Source organism: Leptonotus elevatus, chromosome 2 (assembly GCF_054856555.1).
Source record: "Leptonotus elevatus isolate MCC_2025b chromosome 2, RoL_Lele_1.0, whole genome shotgun sequence".
In the NCBI taxonomy this organism is placed as follows: domain Eukaryota; kingdom Metazoa; phylum Chordata; class Actinopteri; order Syngnathiformes; family Syngnathidae; genus Leptonotus; species Leptonotus elevatus.
In genome coordinates, this window is record NC_141240.1 from 5,846,999 (window position 1) to 5,862,062 (window position 15,064).

Genomic DNA, 15,064 nt, shown 5'->3' on the forward strand with positions numbered 1-15,064 from the left:
TTACAGAAAATAATGGATGGATGAAAAATACTATTGATAACAAGAACAATATTCAGCCGCCCAAGAGGTAGTTTAACAACATAGTAGGCCTATTAATGCTACTTGTAGCTTGGTCCTCGGTTTACGACAATTTCCCTTATATGGGGCGGCGATAACTTAAATCTGAACTGATAAATTGTAAAAAATAATTACAGAAAATATATGAAAAAAAAAATCTAGGCCATAAGAATATGCAACAATCAAATTGAAAAACTGTACGGCAAATCTTGGCTATGTCGAGGGTCCCCCTAGTCTAGTCTTGCACTGTCACCCTGAGAGATACACTAATATCTAATCCAAAGGCGTGGATTCCCTGCACCTTTTTTTTTTTTTGTATTCCCGGAGACAAAAACATTCGCCTTCCTTTCTACTGTCGCTGAGCACAGAGAGAAAGAGGGAGGGAGGGGGAAATGTCGTTTTAGCACATTAGCTAGATGTGCAGCCGGCTTGCTTCTAATTATAGCCAGTCTTATTTCTGCCTATTGCATTATGGATGCGCGTGGAAGGGGGTTCCGTCCAGATAGCGTGGGAACGTCTCCGTAGAGACTGAATGCAACATCTCCTCCGCCTGCACCGCATTCGGCGCGTCGTGGCGGCGGCGTGAGCGCACAACGTGAGGTCTGTCGGTTGGTCGGGCGGTCGGGATGTGCCGGATGTGAAAGCCGGGCGCGATGCGGGAGTACAAGGTGGTGGTGCTAGGTAGCGGCGGGGTGGGCAAGTCGGCCCTGACCGTGCAGTTCGTCACCGGAACGTTCATCGAGAAGTACGACCCGACCATTGAAGACTTCTACCGGAAGGAGATCGAGGTGGACTCGTCCCCGTCCGTGCTGGAGATCCTCGACACTGCCGGCACCGAGCAGTTCGCCTCCATGCGGGACCTTTACATCAGGAACGGCCAGGGCTTCATCCTGGTCTACAGTCTGGTCAACCAGCAGAGCTTTCAGGACATCAAGCCCATGAGGGACCAGATTATCAGGGTCAAGAGGTGAGCTTGCAATTTGTAAGGTGTGGGATTTCGATCGATCGATAGATTGATAGATAGATAGATAGATAGATAGATAGATAGATAGATAGATAGATAGATAGATAGATAGATAGATAGATAGATAGATAGATACTCTGTACTGTAGTAGAAATAAGATCAAAACAATGAATATACACTGGGTTTTTTTTTTTTTTTGCATTGATGAGTGCAGTGACATGTGCTACAAAATCAGCTGCTGAGCCCTGCAGCTGTACACTCATACATATGACTAACTCGGGATGTGCTTCTGATCACTTAGTTGAGACCATTAGTCAACAAGCCCACTGAAATCATCCCACAAACCCACAGCATACTTGGGCCTTATCTCGGATCGCTTTCATAATAAATTGACTGAATAAAGTCTCTTTGTTACACCATGTGACTGATGTGGCCTTCAAATATACTCACTGTGATTTATACATTTTTTTTTTGATGATGAAGTTCAATTTGATCTAGGAATACGCACTTTACCTTGGGTACTTTTGGTGTGAATGTGCATGTTAATGGTTGTTTGTTTATACGTGACCTGGTGTAGACTGGCGACCTTCCGATCAAAGTAATGAAAGGTTAGATCATCAAATGTCTCTTAAAGATTACCCTAAGTGATTATCCTGTGGTGTGTGGTGTGTTTAGAGTGATGTTCCGTCCCCAATATGCTCAGAAAACAGTCAGGCCAAAAACCTGTTCAATACTTATTAGGATCACAAATCCTTATGTCTGTGTGGTCCACCCCTATGTTAGGCTCAGCCACCACCATTGTTTTAAGATGTGACCATCTGAGTTGTAATGTGTTGCAATGCTCATCTTACTGAAGATATTTTCAATTCAAATTGAAGTTGAGCCACCCTTCTTTCATTTGAACAGTCACAATTAGCAGCAGGCCATCAGACATCACCGTCCTCGTGTCGCTGATGCATCTGTCGAGGGGCTCCGAATGAACAAAAAAAATAGACGGCGGGACACTGCTGTGTGCTGTGTGCCGACCAAGTGTACATGTGGCTCATGAATATTTCATGTTTCTTTTTTCACACCGCTGTACTTCTCAAGTGTTTTTTTTCACTGTATGAGATTCACGCTTATATAATCATAAGTCATAACATCTGTCTGATTAATCTACACTTGCTATTGTTTTTTGTTGTTGTTTTAATAAATTGCTGCAAAAGCCAATTTGGAATGAGAAGATGGAGGATTCAACAAAACATGGAAAAATAAGCTGATCACATTATTAGGTACCTCAGAAAGAAAAACACAAATTTTTAGCCCAGAAAAAGTCATGTGTGCCTTTTGGGATCACATGCTACTTAGCCTACAGCTAATCCTGTAAATTCTATATTTCTGGTTATCATATACTCAACAAAAATATAAATGCAACACTTTTGTTTTTGCTCCCATTCTTTAATGAGATAAACTCAGAGCTAAAACTTCTTCTACATACACAATATCACCATTTCAAGATGCTGATTAGACAGTCAGCTTTTCTGAGGCCACAGACCCCCCCCCCCCTCCTCCAATAAAACAAAACTGCACTTTTCAAAGGGGCCTTTTATTGTGGGCAGTCTAAGGCACACCTGTGCACTAATAATGGTGTCTAATCAGCATCTTGATATGGCACACCTGTGAGGTGGGATGGATTATCTCGGCAAAGGAGAAGTGCTCCATATCACAGATTTAGACTGGTTTGTGAACAATATTTGAGAGAAATGCTGATATTGTGTACGTGGAAGAAGTTTTACATCGTTAAGTTCATCTAATGAAAAATGGAAGCAAAAACAAAAGTGTTGCATTTATATTTTTGTTGAGTGTATGTCTTTGCAATCACTAGCATAACCACACAAAAAAACCAATGTAATTAATTGAAGGGGCTGTTATAACAATTATTACTGATGAGATAGTGTGATAATGTTGTAGCATGGCTGGACTGGCCATCTGGCATACAGGGCAGATGCCCTCTGGGCCAGCTCTTTTGGGGCTATTTAATTATTATTTTCCTCTATTTTACCTCAACGGACTGGCCTGCAATTCAGATGAGCAGCCCATTAATCCATTTACAATATAGTGTAGACTGCAAACTGAACAAATCAACATCAGTGGCAGAGCTATTGTACATGGTAGTCAGGAGTTGTGTGGGTCAGTTTAAGTCGAAATGTCATGGCCAATTTTTCCAACAATTTTTTCAAAAGGTAAAATATGATAATTGTTTTCGTTATTAAAAATATCTCACTAGGGGTACAATTTGTTATTTCATAAATGTTCAAACTTTTAGTAGTAGTCATGTTTACAAGCCTGCGATTCCGTCTGCCTGCGCCCCGATTAAATTCACCACAATCGCGTGACACCAACGGTCTACTCCCTGCCCCAGACTTTGACGTGGTCTTAGCAGGCGTAAAAAGTTAGAAAGGCTTTCTGCCACTAAGCTGTCAGATATGCCGGGCATCTTGTGCTGGCATGACGCAGAGCAATCTGACCAAGTCCTGCATGAAAATCACGATACATCGGCATTTCTGCTTGCGCTGTCTACAAAAATATATGATCATCCTAAGCAATTATCCTGTGGTGTGGGGTCCATTAAAAAATTCCCTCCCAAATCATAAAAGCTAAATATATTGTGCGGTAAACACAGAGATAAGCTAACAGTTAGCCTAGCTTGTTCTATTTTCTCTTCTACTACACTGTTGTCTTCTTGTTTGTATATCGGTCAGGCTGGGTGACCATTGCTGCATGTATAAGCTAACAGCCTAGCTTATTCTAGTTCCTCTTCTACTACTCCGTCTTCTTCTTTTTTGTACTTCTATTAGACTGGATGGCCTGTGCTGCCCTTCACAGGTCATCTCTGGTACTACAATATATATCTGGTATGTTGGAAAGGGCTCATGATTGCCACTGGACATATGTGGTGTGCTGTGTTGGCCATCTCGATTACACCACACACACACGAAAACCATTAAGAACAAACCTGACGATATTTTACCCTGTCGTGTGGGTCCCACAAAGTCCCACGATGATGATAACAACTCGCTGGTGGAGAGTCTGCTTTTGCTGCAGAATAACAATGCTTTCCCGCTGGTGCAGACGTTCCGATGAGCACCAGATGAATTTTGCAGCTGACGAAGTGCTCAAAATGGCCCGTCGCAGACAGTTAACAAGGCGCTCCGTGCACGTTGTGTTCGCAGGGCGTCGCCATCACGTTTAGGAGATCATCCTCCCTGCTGATCCACATTTGTGCTGAGCCAGCCAACAACATGCGGTGAAGTTGCATGAACCCACTCACCAGAACCTAATGGAATTGAGTTGGGTTTGAAGCCAAAAAGACATCAGGCGTCCATTAGGGAGTCGTGTAAACTGGAATGCTGGGCTCTTATGTGGGAAAGAATGTGTGCTGCAGACCTCGCTCTCACATGAGGCTGCATGCTGCTCCATGCCACAGAGTGCGAGCTAGCATGCGCCACCTGGTGACGCCCGGCTACGTACTTTTTCACACAATCGGATCATCTCGTCGCGCGTGTGCCAAGAGGGCGAGGGGGCTTCAAAGCCGCCTTTTCACGCTGCACTGGTGCTGTGTCTAATAGCAGGAGGGGATCGGGAACAGGGTGGAGACCAAAATTATGCATCTCAGGGGGCCCTCTGGTGCGGCCACAAAGCGTGTTTGGACCTCAGGCTTTTAGCGTTGTTAGCGGCCAACTTGGAGTGCAAGCAATGGAGGGGTCACCAGTTAAGTGCTTCTCTTGACGGCGTGCTTGCAGCATACTAGGGTGACCACATTTTCAAAATTAAAACCGAGACACTAAAATGTGGCTACAAAACAAATATACAACAAATTTTCACCAAGAATTATTTATAAACAAACGTAATCACTAGTCAATCTGATGACCGGTGGTTGTGTTCTAACTTTAGCTAATGCTAAATTCTATCTTGGTTGATAGTTCAACAGCGTTAAACAAGTCAATGCACTTGCTGTTTCTTGATCCCGGCAGCTATTGGAAGCTGGCTGTGCCCCTTACCTCGCACCGGTCCAGCATTGTAACATTGAAAATACACCGCCAGAAATGCTTAGCTTGTGTTGTGTCTCCAGCGACCGCGGCATTAGGCTAGTAGGACTACATTTCCCATGATTCTTACAGAAGCAGGAAGTAGTTCTCGTATGACGAAAATACATCTGCTAACGATTAACTGCAAATGAGAATGAGAATGTGAAAGAAAATAGGAAGGAATGTAATGGTTAAACGGACAGTAACATTAAAAATAAACTTTTTGGAGCTTTTAGCCATGTTAAAATGCTAATTCCAAACATCACTGAAGTGGTGTTTTCCTCCATTTGCCCCTCTATGAGAAATTCTAGGTTATTCTGCTCTCCAAGCACCAGCCCCTCCCAACCCGAGAAAAGGACAGGGGTGTCAAACTCATATTAGCAAGTGGTAAAATCATGGTATATAACTTAAAAACAATTGCCGTCAATTATATGCAGATTTTCGCTATTTGTAGGTAAACCCTCTCTTACCAAAAATAAGTATATGTATGCTTGACGTATACTCAAAATTAGGAGAGTATACTTCCAGTTTACTTTTCTTGTACTTTTTAGAAGTATACTCCACCAAGTAAATGTTAAGTGTTCTTGTAAGTATACTAAAACATGTACTAAAAGTTTACATACTGTAGTATATACTTAGAAGGCACTTGCGAAGTAAGGAACCAAAATTATAGGTTGCATTTATTTATAAAGCCCTAAAGATCATGTGGCTGGATAGCCTAGAGGTTAAGGTCGCGCTACCTTTAGTACCAGTGTTTGCTGGGTCGATCCCTGTCCATTCAATCCTGTGGCGGCCATAGCGCAGGGTGTAAATCTTTGGTGGTGGTCGCAGGGGCTTTAGGCGCACACTGGCAGCCACGCTTCCGTCAGTCTGTCCCAGGACAGCTGTGACTACTTTAGTAGCTTACCGCCGCCACAGTGTGAATGATGTGAGTGCATGAATAATGTATCAATTGTGAAGTGTCCAAAAAAGCGCTATATAAATCTTATGCATTATTATTATTAATTCATCACTATATACTTCATACTTAAGTATACTAAAAAATTTCCAATTTTGTCCCAGGGAGTTTAATTAAAGTTTACTTTTAGTACAAGAATAAGTACACTCGAAAAATAAGCTTAGGTATACGTAAGTATACTCTATATTATGCACTTAATGTATACTCCTTTTTGGTAAGGGATAAATTACGGAGCTTCACTGTAATCATATTGTTAAAAAAAAAAAAATAACACGAATGCAAATAGAACGCAGCAACACTTTGCCCGTATGAGTTCCGAACGTGTTAAATCGACCTGTTTTGCATATGTATTGTTCCCAGAATGCACTGTGTGGCACAGTTAATGAAGATATAAGGACGTTAATCCTTGTCATATGTATTTGTGTTACCAGTAATTGAGTTTGGGTGGGATTTAACACGTTTATGTCAATCTATGATTTTTTTTTTAAGCATTTTTTAAACATACCGTAACTTTAGGTTGTGTGTAAAATAATGACATCCAGGACAATTAAAAGTACAACTAAAAGTTGCATTGCTCATCTGAGGGCTGCTTGTGAAATTACAAATGTATGTTTTGATTGTGGCCGGCTGATTAATTAGTCCGACATTGCGATTTATTTGTTTTTACCTTACAAAATCGTCTTGCGGATTAAACCCCTTTGCGGGCCTGATCTAGCCCACGGGCCGTATTCCCTGCTCTATGACGTCATCAGGTGCGGACCAACCCCCACATCGCCTCTGCGGACTAAAGGCACGCCCACTTTCTCTGAGGCCTCCATGGGATAGTGACAAAAGTATCCTTTATCAGTAAACATTTGGTCCAAATAAATTCAAAGCAATCAATTATCCTTCACATTTGCAATGCCAAAGTTGTGTTATCTACAAGTACAATTTCTACACTGTTGAACCTAATTGAATGAATGGTGAAGTGGTTAGTGCGCTCACCCAGTAAGCAGAAGGTTCTGGGTTTCTGTCCCAAGCAGGGTTTAAAAAAAAAAAAAAAAAAATCATTCCCCTTTGGTGTCAAAGGTAAGATTTAATCATATGTCTATAGTTATATAAAATACATTCCCTTTAAATTCCATTTTAATTGGTTTATAAATCTCTATGGCAACTGTGTGATTGATATACAATACACATGGCCCAAACAATTGGCTTGTTGACTCAACTAAAAAATATCTAAATAAATAAACAGTACACTGGACTGTGTTGCCATCTTGGTAACTTTCTCGCTAAATTCGGTGACTTTCCAAAGCCCCTTGGTGATTTTTCTTGTGAAAAGCGACAAATCTAGCGACATTTTCTGGTCGACAAAGCATTTAAGTCATTAAGTTATTTTGAGAAGTGATGGCCTATTTCAAAGGCAAAATAAAATAAAAAACAGATTCCTCTGTCCTACAGCGTCCAATACAATTACATGCAAATTACCAATTATGCACATTACGCAATTATATCATTTAGCGACTTCTAGGACAGCCAATAGCTACTTTCGTTAGTAGGGAGTTGGCAACACTGCGCCAGGATGACACCTGTGTAAAAGTGGGACAAAACAAGGGGTCTGGTGAAATCCACCAGGACTTGGGACACATGACTCAACATCGAGACTGTCCTGTTTAAAACCCTACCTGAAAAAAAAATCTCAGATTTTGTTCACAACATTGAGAATATGGTTGAAATTAATTAGCACATCACATTTGCTGCACTGGCCCAATCACTGTTTTTATTGTAGCAATGCTGAATAGCACAAAAAGCCAGAAGATTTGTTGTGCACTTATTCAAGACTTCACACGCAACTCAAGAATTTGTTTGTTTGTTTGTGTGGCACATACACACACGCTGGCTGCAGCCCTGCAGCTGCTAATTAGCAGCAGATGCAGACTGCAGCATTGAAGGCCTTCATGCTGGTTTGCTTGCTGCTGATATGGGCCTTGTAAAAAACGCTATTTAGAACAGCAGGTAGCTTTAATAAGGCTGTGTGCCCCGAGGATAAAGTGAAACATCCCCACTTTTTTTTGCTAGATATAAACACTGCTTTTCTTTGTGTATATTCCCGGCACAGCAACCCTCAGCGGTAATTAGCTACAACTAAAGTTTAACTCTGCGTCTGTTAATGACATTGCAGGAATGTTTGCAGCTTTATAGCCACAACAACAAACATCAAGCGCACCCTCAATTGTGAGACACATGAAAGCAGCATCCATTTTATGAATCGCTTATCCCAAGTAGAAAGTTTTTAGATATTGAACACACTTAACGTTGAATTGTAAGCCAGACTGAAAATTAACTATTAACACAAGAACATGTTAGCAGAGGTAAGTACTTTGATGCAAACCCTCATAAAATACACAAGACTGAGAAGGACTGTCTATGCTGACCCTGACTGACGGACGTAAACCTGCTTCACTCGGTGCTCAGTCCATGTATTTTTACGAAGCTTCGTGTCATAGAGCACTCGCCGAAAATGCGGAAGGTTCACCGAAAGGTGTGCATCCATCAATGACAGGCCGATGTATTGACGGATTTGCCCACCTCTGCAAGTTAGCACAACTGAAATCGTACCAAATCATCGGGAGTGTTATGAGTGATTTTTTTCCCCTTCTCAACCTACTGGAAAAAAAGGTTTATCTTGAGTCAGACAATCACCATCAATAAACCTGCTCAATATTTTCAATCACAAATCCCTTATTTTATGGTCAACACTAAGGTCTACTAAGCTGCAGACTGTGACATGAAATTGAAATTTAACAATAGCCAATTAGGAAATGACCCAAAGCTAACAAGCCAAAGTTGCTGGAGAAAAAAGTGTTGAAACTGGCAGGCTGTATTGAGTGTTTAACGTGTCTCAAAAGTCATTCACCCCAATAAAAAAAGACGAGAAGAGTTTGCACCCACCAGATAAGCAAAAAATTAGCCTAGCTTCTTGCACAGCCACTTGGTACAAACTACAAAGTTTTATGGACTGTTGAGACCAAAATTTGTCTCTACCAAAGTGAAAGAAAGGCCAAAGTCTGCTTATGATACAAATGTTCCAATACTTTCAAACAGAAGGTGCTCTGTCCTGAGTTGTTTAACACATCTAAATGTACATAACATGAAATAAAGTAGAAATTCTGAACTTTTGTCTTTTATTATTCTCTTAATCAGAAACCCAAATATCTTCAGTACATCAAAAACAAAGGACGTGACTTTGCCGTTCCAAATACTTTCGGAGGGGAATGTATTTCTTCTTCTGCGCCTGCCTTTCTTTTTTGTATTTTTCAGCAGTCTGGATGCCCTTGGGCACAATATTAGGTCAGTGTTGGTACTACAACAGAAGTTCGATGTCTTGTGTGGTGAACTGAGGTAGTCATGTTAAGTACACACCACACACATTAATAGCGTATTTCCACTGGAGCCCAGCACCGCACCGTACGAAGCCAGCACGGTGTTGGCGAGCGTTTCCATTACAGCTGACCGTGTCGGAAGTGGACCCTACGGTGGGCCAGAGCGAGCCCAGGACATGACGTAAAACACCACGGCAGTTGATTGGGCGGTCGGTCCTGTGATGCCATCAGTAATGGACATCGGTGAGGGGCAAAAAAAAAAAAAAAACTTACCAGCCGTGTCCTTTTTGACAAGTGTTCATCTTCTTCTTCGCTCCCACTGCTATCAGCGTGTATAGCCTCGAGGGCTTTCCAACGTCCTTTTCTTCGCGGCGGGGATCCTCCTTGCGTTGCGAGCACTGAAAAAGCGCCACATCTGAAGCACCACAAAAGACAGAACGAGCAACCGATACCAAGCAGCGTCATCCTCCATGGCTTCTGTGTTTTGTTTATGTGTTGTTTCCCGCGCTCTACTATTTTGGCGCAGCCGATTATGTGCTACTTCAGCCCAGCATCCCAGATGAATGTTGGAGGTGGAAACACAGTGCGTGCGTGAGTTGGGCTGAGCTGACCCGCCAGCGAGTCGAGCAGTGCGGTGCTGGGCTCCAGTGGAAATACGCTATAAGTAGTAAGTAACCTTGCCAGCAAGCTGAATTCTCGCGGTATTTGTTCACAAACAACACGAGAATCCGTCTTGTACTGCTCCCGCTGATCCGTTCGCGACCGACCTTCTAGGTCAAAGGTGTCAAACTCCGGTCCTCGAGGGCCATACACCTGCAGGTTTTGGAAGTTTCCCTCTTCCAACTCAAGCTGATTCCAATCAGCAGGATTGTTATCAGACTTATGCAGAGCTTGCTGATGAGCTGATCATATATCAGCTGTGTTGGAGAAGAGAAACATCCAAAACCTGCAGGACTGCGGCCCTCGAGGACCTAAGTTTCACACCTATGTTCTAGGTAGAACAAATCAGGTGTTGTTTAGGGTGGAACATTAAGCTGTGATGAAACCAGGAAGTGGAAACAAACAAACAAACCTAACATAGACGAATGGACACTGAAATTAATTCTGTTCTTACAGAATTACTCACCGTCTCCTTGTTGAATGTTGAACAGCGAGAGGCGCTTTGTGCAGTTTTAGCTGGTAAAGATGTGCTTTTTATGGGGTAGATGTCACGGACTTCGGCCTTCCGGGTTCCACATATTAGCGTAGTTTCCAGCCACTAATGGCCTCGTTCCGACACTCGCACCCCCACCCCTGCGCCCCCCACCCCAACTTCTCAAATGCTTCGGACAACTGAGACAGACACACTACACACTCGCACCCATTGACGGGAACGCGAAACCGAGGGGCACAAAGGTGGAAGGGCAAGAATTGGGATGCGGCCCACGCGTCGCAAACAGGAAACAGAAACAAAGCTGATGTGTGAAAACCAGGAAGTCGGAAGTCCCGCCTCCTCCGTGGCATATACTCCATTCTCCTACGACGACAACATTAAAATCCGTTGCCATGATTGGTCAAAACAAAAGTTTGATATGCGTGCACAAGTTTACGCATTGTCCAATCAGCTTGAAGTATTGTACAGAATGTACTGCCTGTTCCGAGCAAATCACAGTGGAGCAGTCCCAGATTGATAGTGTGAAGAACTCCCTTGAGTGAATCACAATTATCAATCTGGCTAATGCCAGGTTAAGTAGTAAGCACACGTGGGTCAAATTTTGGGGGTGTTCAAATATGGAGGATGTTAAAAAACTTTGTTACCCACTTAAGACACCCAATGTGACGTCATATGCCATTTCTGACAGTGGTTACGTGGGTTGTGCAGTTCAATGAATTTAAATTGTTTAAAAGAATCCTGAGTTTCATTGTCTCCAGAAAAAAAAAATTATGAAAGTGGCACATACTGCATGCAGTATCTGTGGAAGCAGGCACATTTTGACCAATTAATCGATGACCCGCCAGTGCATTTCGACTGGGACAACACGAGCATTCCAACTAGATGCCACTTGGCTGTGAAAAATATATACTGTCCTACACAGTATGCAAGTAACCCCTGCGAGGCAGAACAGTGCCAGCATGCAGCCCAGCATGGCAACAAACAAGCGAAGCAAGCTCTCCACCCGCTCCACCACGGAGAAGCCGGCACTCCCTGCGTCTTTGTAGATATATTTAGAGTTTCTCCTGCGAGACTGTCAGCTTGCATTTGCCCACGTGGCACTCTCCTTGTTCACACCCTCACTGAACACACAGGTCGGACGACAAGCTTGTCCATGCCACTCTTCCTTCCTTTCTGTCTTCCTCCGGCATCTCACAAAAGCAGAGGCAGGAGTTGAGGAATCCAGGTGGACAATACCTGGAGAGGAGTGGCATGAAAAAGATCAAGAATCGGCGATAGTGATCTGTTGGTGTTTTCATTTATTCACTAACCTGTTATCCATTACTCACTCCAGCCTGGTCTCCTCATATCGATGGCGCAGGTGGGAGGTACATGGCACGCTTAGAAGAAAGGCACGCGTATTGCACAATAGCAGTTATTAGATGCCGTTAGATGCGCCGCTTGCATGCTAAGCGAAGGCATTGTTACAAAGAGGAATTATTTTGTCGTGACAGTTCTCTAATGGGACCGCCTACAGATATTAAACACCCACAAAAGGCTGGCAGCCTCCTGGGAAGCTGGAAGAGCTGTGTTTGTCACTTTCCTCTTGTTCCATTGTGCATCGTTCTTGCGCTTTCCGCAGCTGACAATATATAGGCCGACACTCACTGCATCACTGACTTTTCCTCTGAGGCATCTGGAAGTTCCTGAAGTAGTTAGTGCAAAACAGAGAAGGCTACAGTTATTACATATGGCTTCCTTTTTTCTTTCCAGGTACCAGCAGGTGCCGGTGGTGCTGGTGGGAAACAAGGTGGACCTGGAGGACGAAAGGGAGGTGTCGCCCAGCGAGGGCCAGGCGCTGGCAGAAGACTGGGGATGCCCCTTCATGGAGACCTCTGCCAAGAGCAAGACAATGGTGGACGAGCTTTTCACCGAGATCGTGCGGCAGATGGATTTTTGCCCTCTGCCGGACCGCAGGGAGGCATGCTGCCCCGCCTGTAGCGTACAGTAGCAGCCCATCGGCCTGCCGAAGGGCGCAAGGCTGATGGATCCGAAGGCGTGGACAAATGCAAATAAAATCATGTTGATGGATTGAAGTTGGAGAGGACTCAAGGAAAAATCTTGCTGTTGCCACTTCTTATTTCCATGTCAGGCATGCACTTTGGCTGAGAGGCATGCTGGGAAATGTAGGAAAGCATCCAGTGAGGCAGACAGATGAGATCAAATCAAATCTCTTGGACACAGGGTGGATTTTCCTTTGAACTCCCACATCCATCAGCCCCCTCCTGGTACACAGCCAATTTCAGGGGCTTTCCCAAAGGTGGTGCAGTGCCAAAACCACCTTAAAAGCCATCAACAAAGAGGATTGGAGCCCTAAATCAATTTGGGAAGCCAAGAAAAAGACAGCAGCAAATATACGATATCTGTCCTGTTTCCCTTTTGCACTCTTCTTGACGGTGCAAAGACCAAACAGCAGATTTCTACACAGATGTCGAGCAGCAGCACTGTGAAGGTGTCACCCCAGCGGTCGGCCCAGCAGCCGGCCCGCCTAACTATGAATGAATGAATAGATGAATGAATGTCTAAGAATAAAAAGCTGCACCTTTTGAGGAGATTCCTTTGGAATATCCAGAGGTGGAAAATCCAGGTCCAGAAAGTAAAAACCCTGCCACAGTTTGACTTTACCCATTGATGCTAGCTAGCTAGCTAGGTAAACGAGCACCATGGGAGCTAGCTAGGGAGCTACTAACTAGCACCTGTGGCTAAAACCAAACTGTGGCAGGGTTTTTACTTTCTGGACCTGGATTTGCCACCTCTGGGAATATCCCAAATGTCGCAAACGTGGATGATGTGTGCATGAAGTTGTACTCTCACGCTGACCTTGAGTACAATCTCACCCAAAGAGACAATTTCAATCAATCATTGTTGAAATTTGTAGACACTTGACACCTTACAGATGATACAAATGCCTTGTATGATGAACATGATAGTGACAGTGTATCTTGAATTGCATCAGTTAGTAGCTCTCATCACTTATTTTCAACAAAAAATAAATTGATCTTTATTGCACCAATGTATCATGCTGGTTTGTGTTCCTTCTCTGTATGCGTGCACTTTCACTTCACTTCTCTAAAATATTTTCCTCAGTTATTATTGTACTCTGCAGTGTTGTGTGTTGAGAGTAATTTTTCCTTAGCGATCTGCTTAGAAAAGGTAGAGTCGACAATCATAAATGTTAAACATGTTCAATATTTCTGATAACAAATCCTTATGTGTGTGGTCAACACCAAGATCAGCCGAGCCACAGACACCATGATTGTGACAGGAATCAGAATGATCGCCAATTATGAAGATTGTGGACACAAAAGGAGGAGCACGATGATCAGCTAGCAGTTTGTTCTACTAGTTCTTTGTTTTCACAACTATTCTTCTTTGTATTTTACGTCGTTCTGTATGCACTGCGATACCGTGCTGCAGGTCAGTCGTGTTACCATGACAGGCTGGTTCAGGGAAAGGGATCCGCGATTTTCGGTGGAAATATAGGTCGAATGTCATTTCTTTAGTTGCAGAGGTGGCAAATCCAGGTCCAGAAAATAAAATCCCTGCCACAGTTTGGCTTTAGCCCCAGGTGCTAGCTAGCGAGCTCTCTAACTAGCTCCCCGGGTGCTCTGATACCTGCTAGGAAGCTAGCACAAGGGGCTCGAGCCAAACTGTGGCAGGGTTTTTACTTTCTGGACCTGGATTTGCCACCATTGCTTAGTTGCAACATCTGCAGTCCTCAGTTTACATGTTAGCGACTCCTTTGAGAGATCCCGCCAAGGAGACAAGAGCTGTTTCTCAGTTTGCGTTCTTATCCATTCTTACGTCCTTGTGATCTTGTGAAATGTCATCAGTTGTGGCCAAAGTACTGATCCTATTGAAAATACAAATAAACCAAGATTACCCGGATGTTTTTGTTGTCAGCTATCTTAAATCAAGGATGACTCGGTTGGATACGGTTTGGCTAGGAAAATATCCCAAGTTGCATATCGTGTTGCCATCACAGGAATAATAATAGGGGTGAAGTTAACAAGTATACAGCCATTCCAATGTATAAAGAGTCTCACGTTCTTACGAAGGACGCTCTCAAGTACGTTCTAAGCAAGACCGTACTTGGGGAGTTCACTAGACTGCACTCGACATTCTTCATATTGAGAAACGGCCGAAGTGAACAATACAGGATCGAGAAGTGCCAAACGTTTGGAGGAATGAGACAATCGCTTTTCGATGATGTAATTTCACAGAGACATCAATTAAAGATGACATTACGTTGTTGACGCGTGTCACAAATTAATTTGAATTATGACTATCACAACACATGCTGCATTTTTCAAGTGGTATGATTAAACTAAAATATAATCAACACTGTTATGCTTCACAACTCTGCATACGCAGAGATGATCCTAAGTGAGCTTTCACAGCCACCTGCACACTCCCCCCACATCCTTCACTCACAACTTGTATGTTGTGACTCACAAATGTGTA

At 43.3% G+C, this 15,064-nt stretch overlaps 1 protein-coding gene across 1 annotated transcript; it reads left to right on the forward strand.

The window, feature by feature from the left end:
- The first annotated feature begins 313 nt into the window (after nt 1-313).
- Nucleotides 314-13,617, forward strand: LOC147178273 (ras-related protein Rap-2a-like). Its single transcript, XM_086068388.1, has 2 exons — nt 314-1,024; nt 12,314-13,617. The coding sequence occupies exons 1-2, from the start codon at nt 711-713 to the stop codon at nt 12,549-12,551; spliced, it is 552 nt and encodes a 183-aa protein (XP_085924514.1). The 5' UTR covers nt 314-710; the 3' UTR covers nt 12,552-13,617.
- The last annotated feature ends 1,447 nt before the right edge of the window (nt 13,618-15,064 follow it).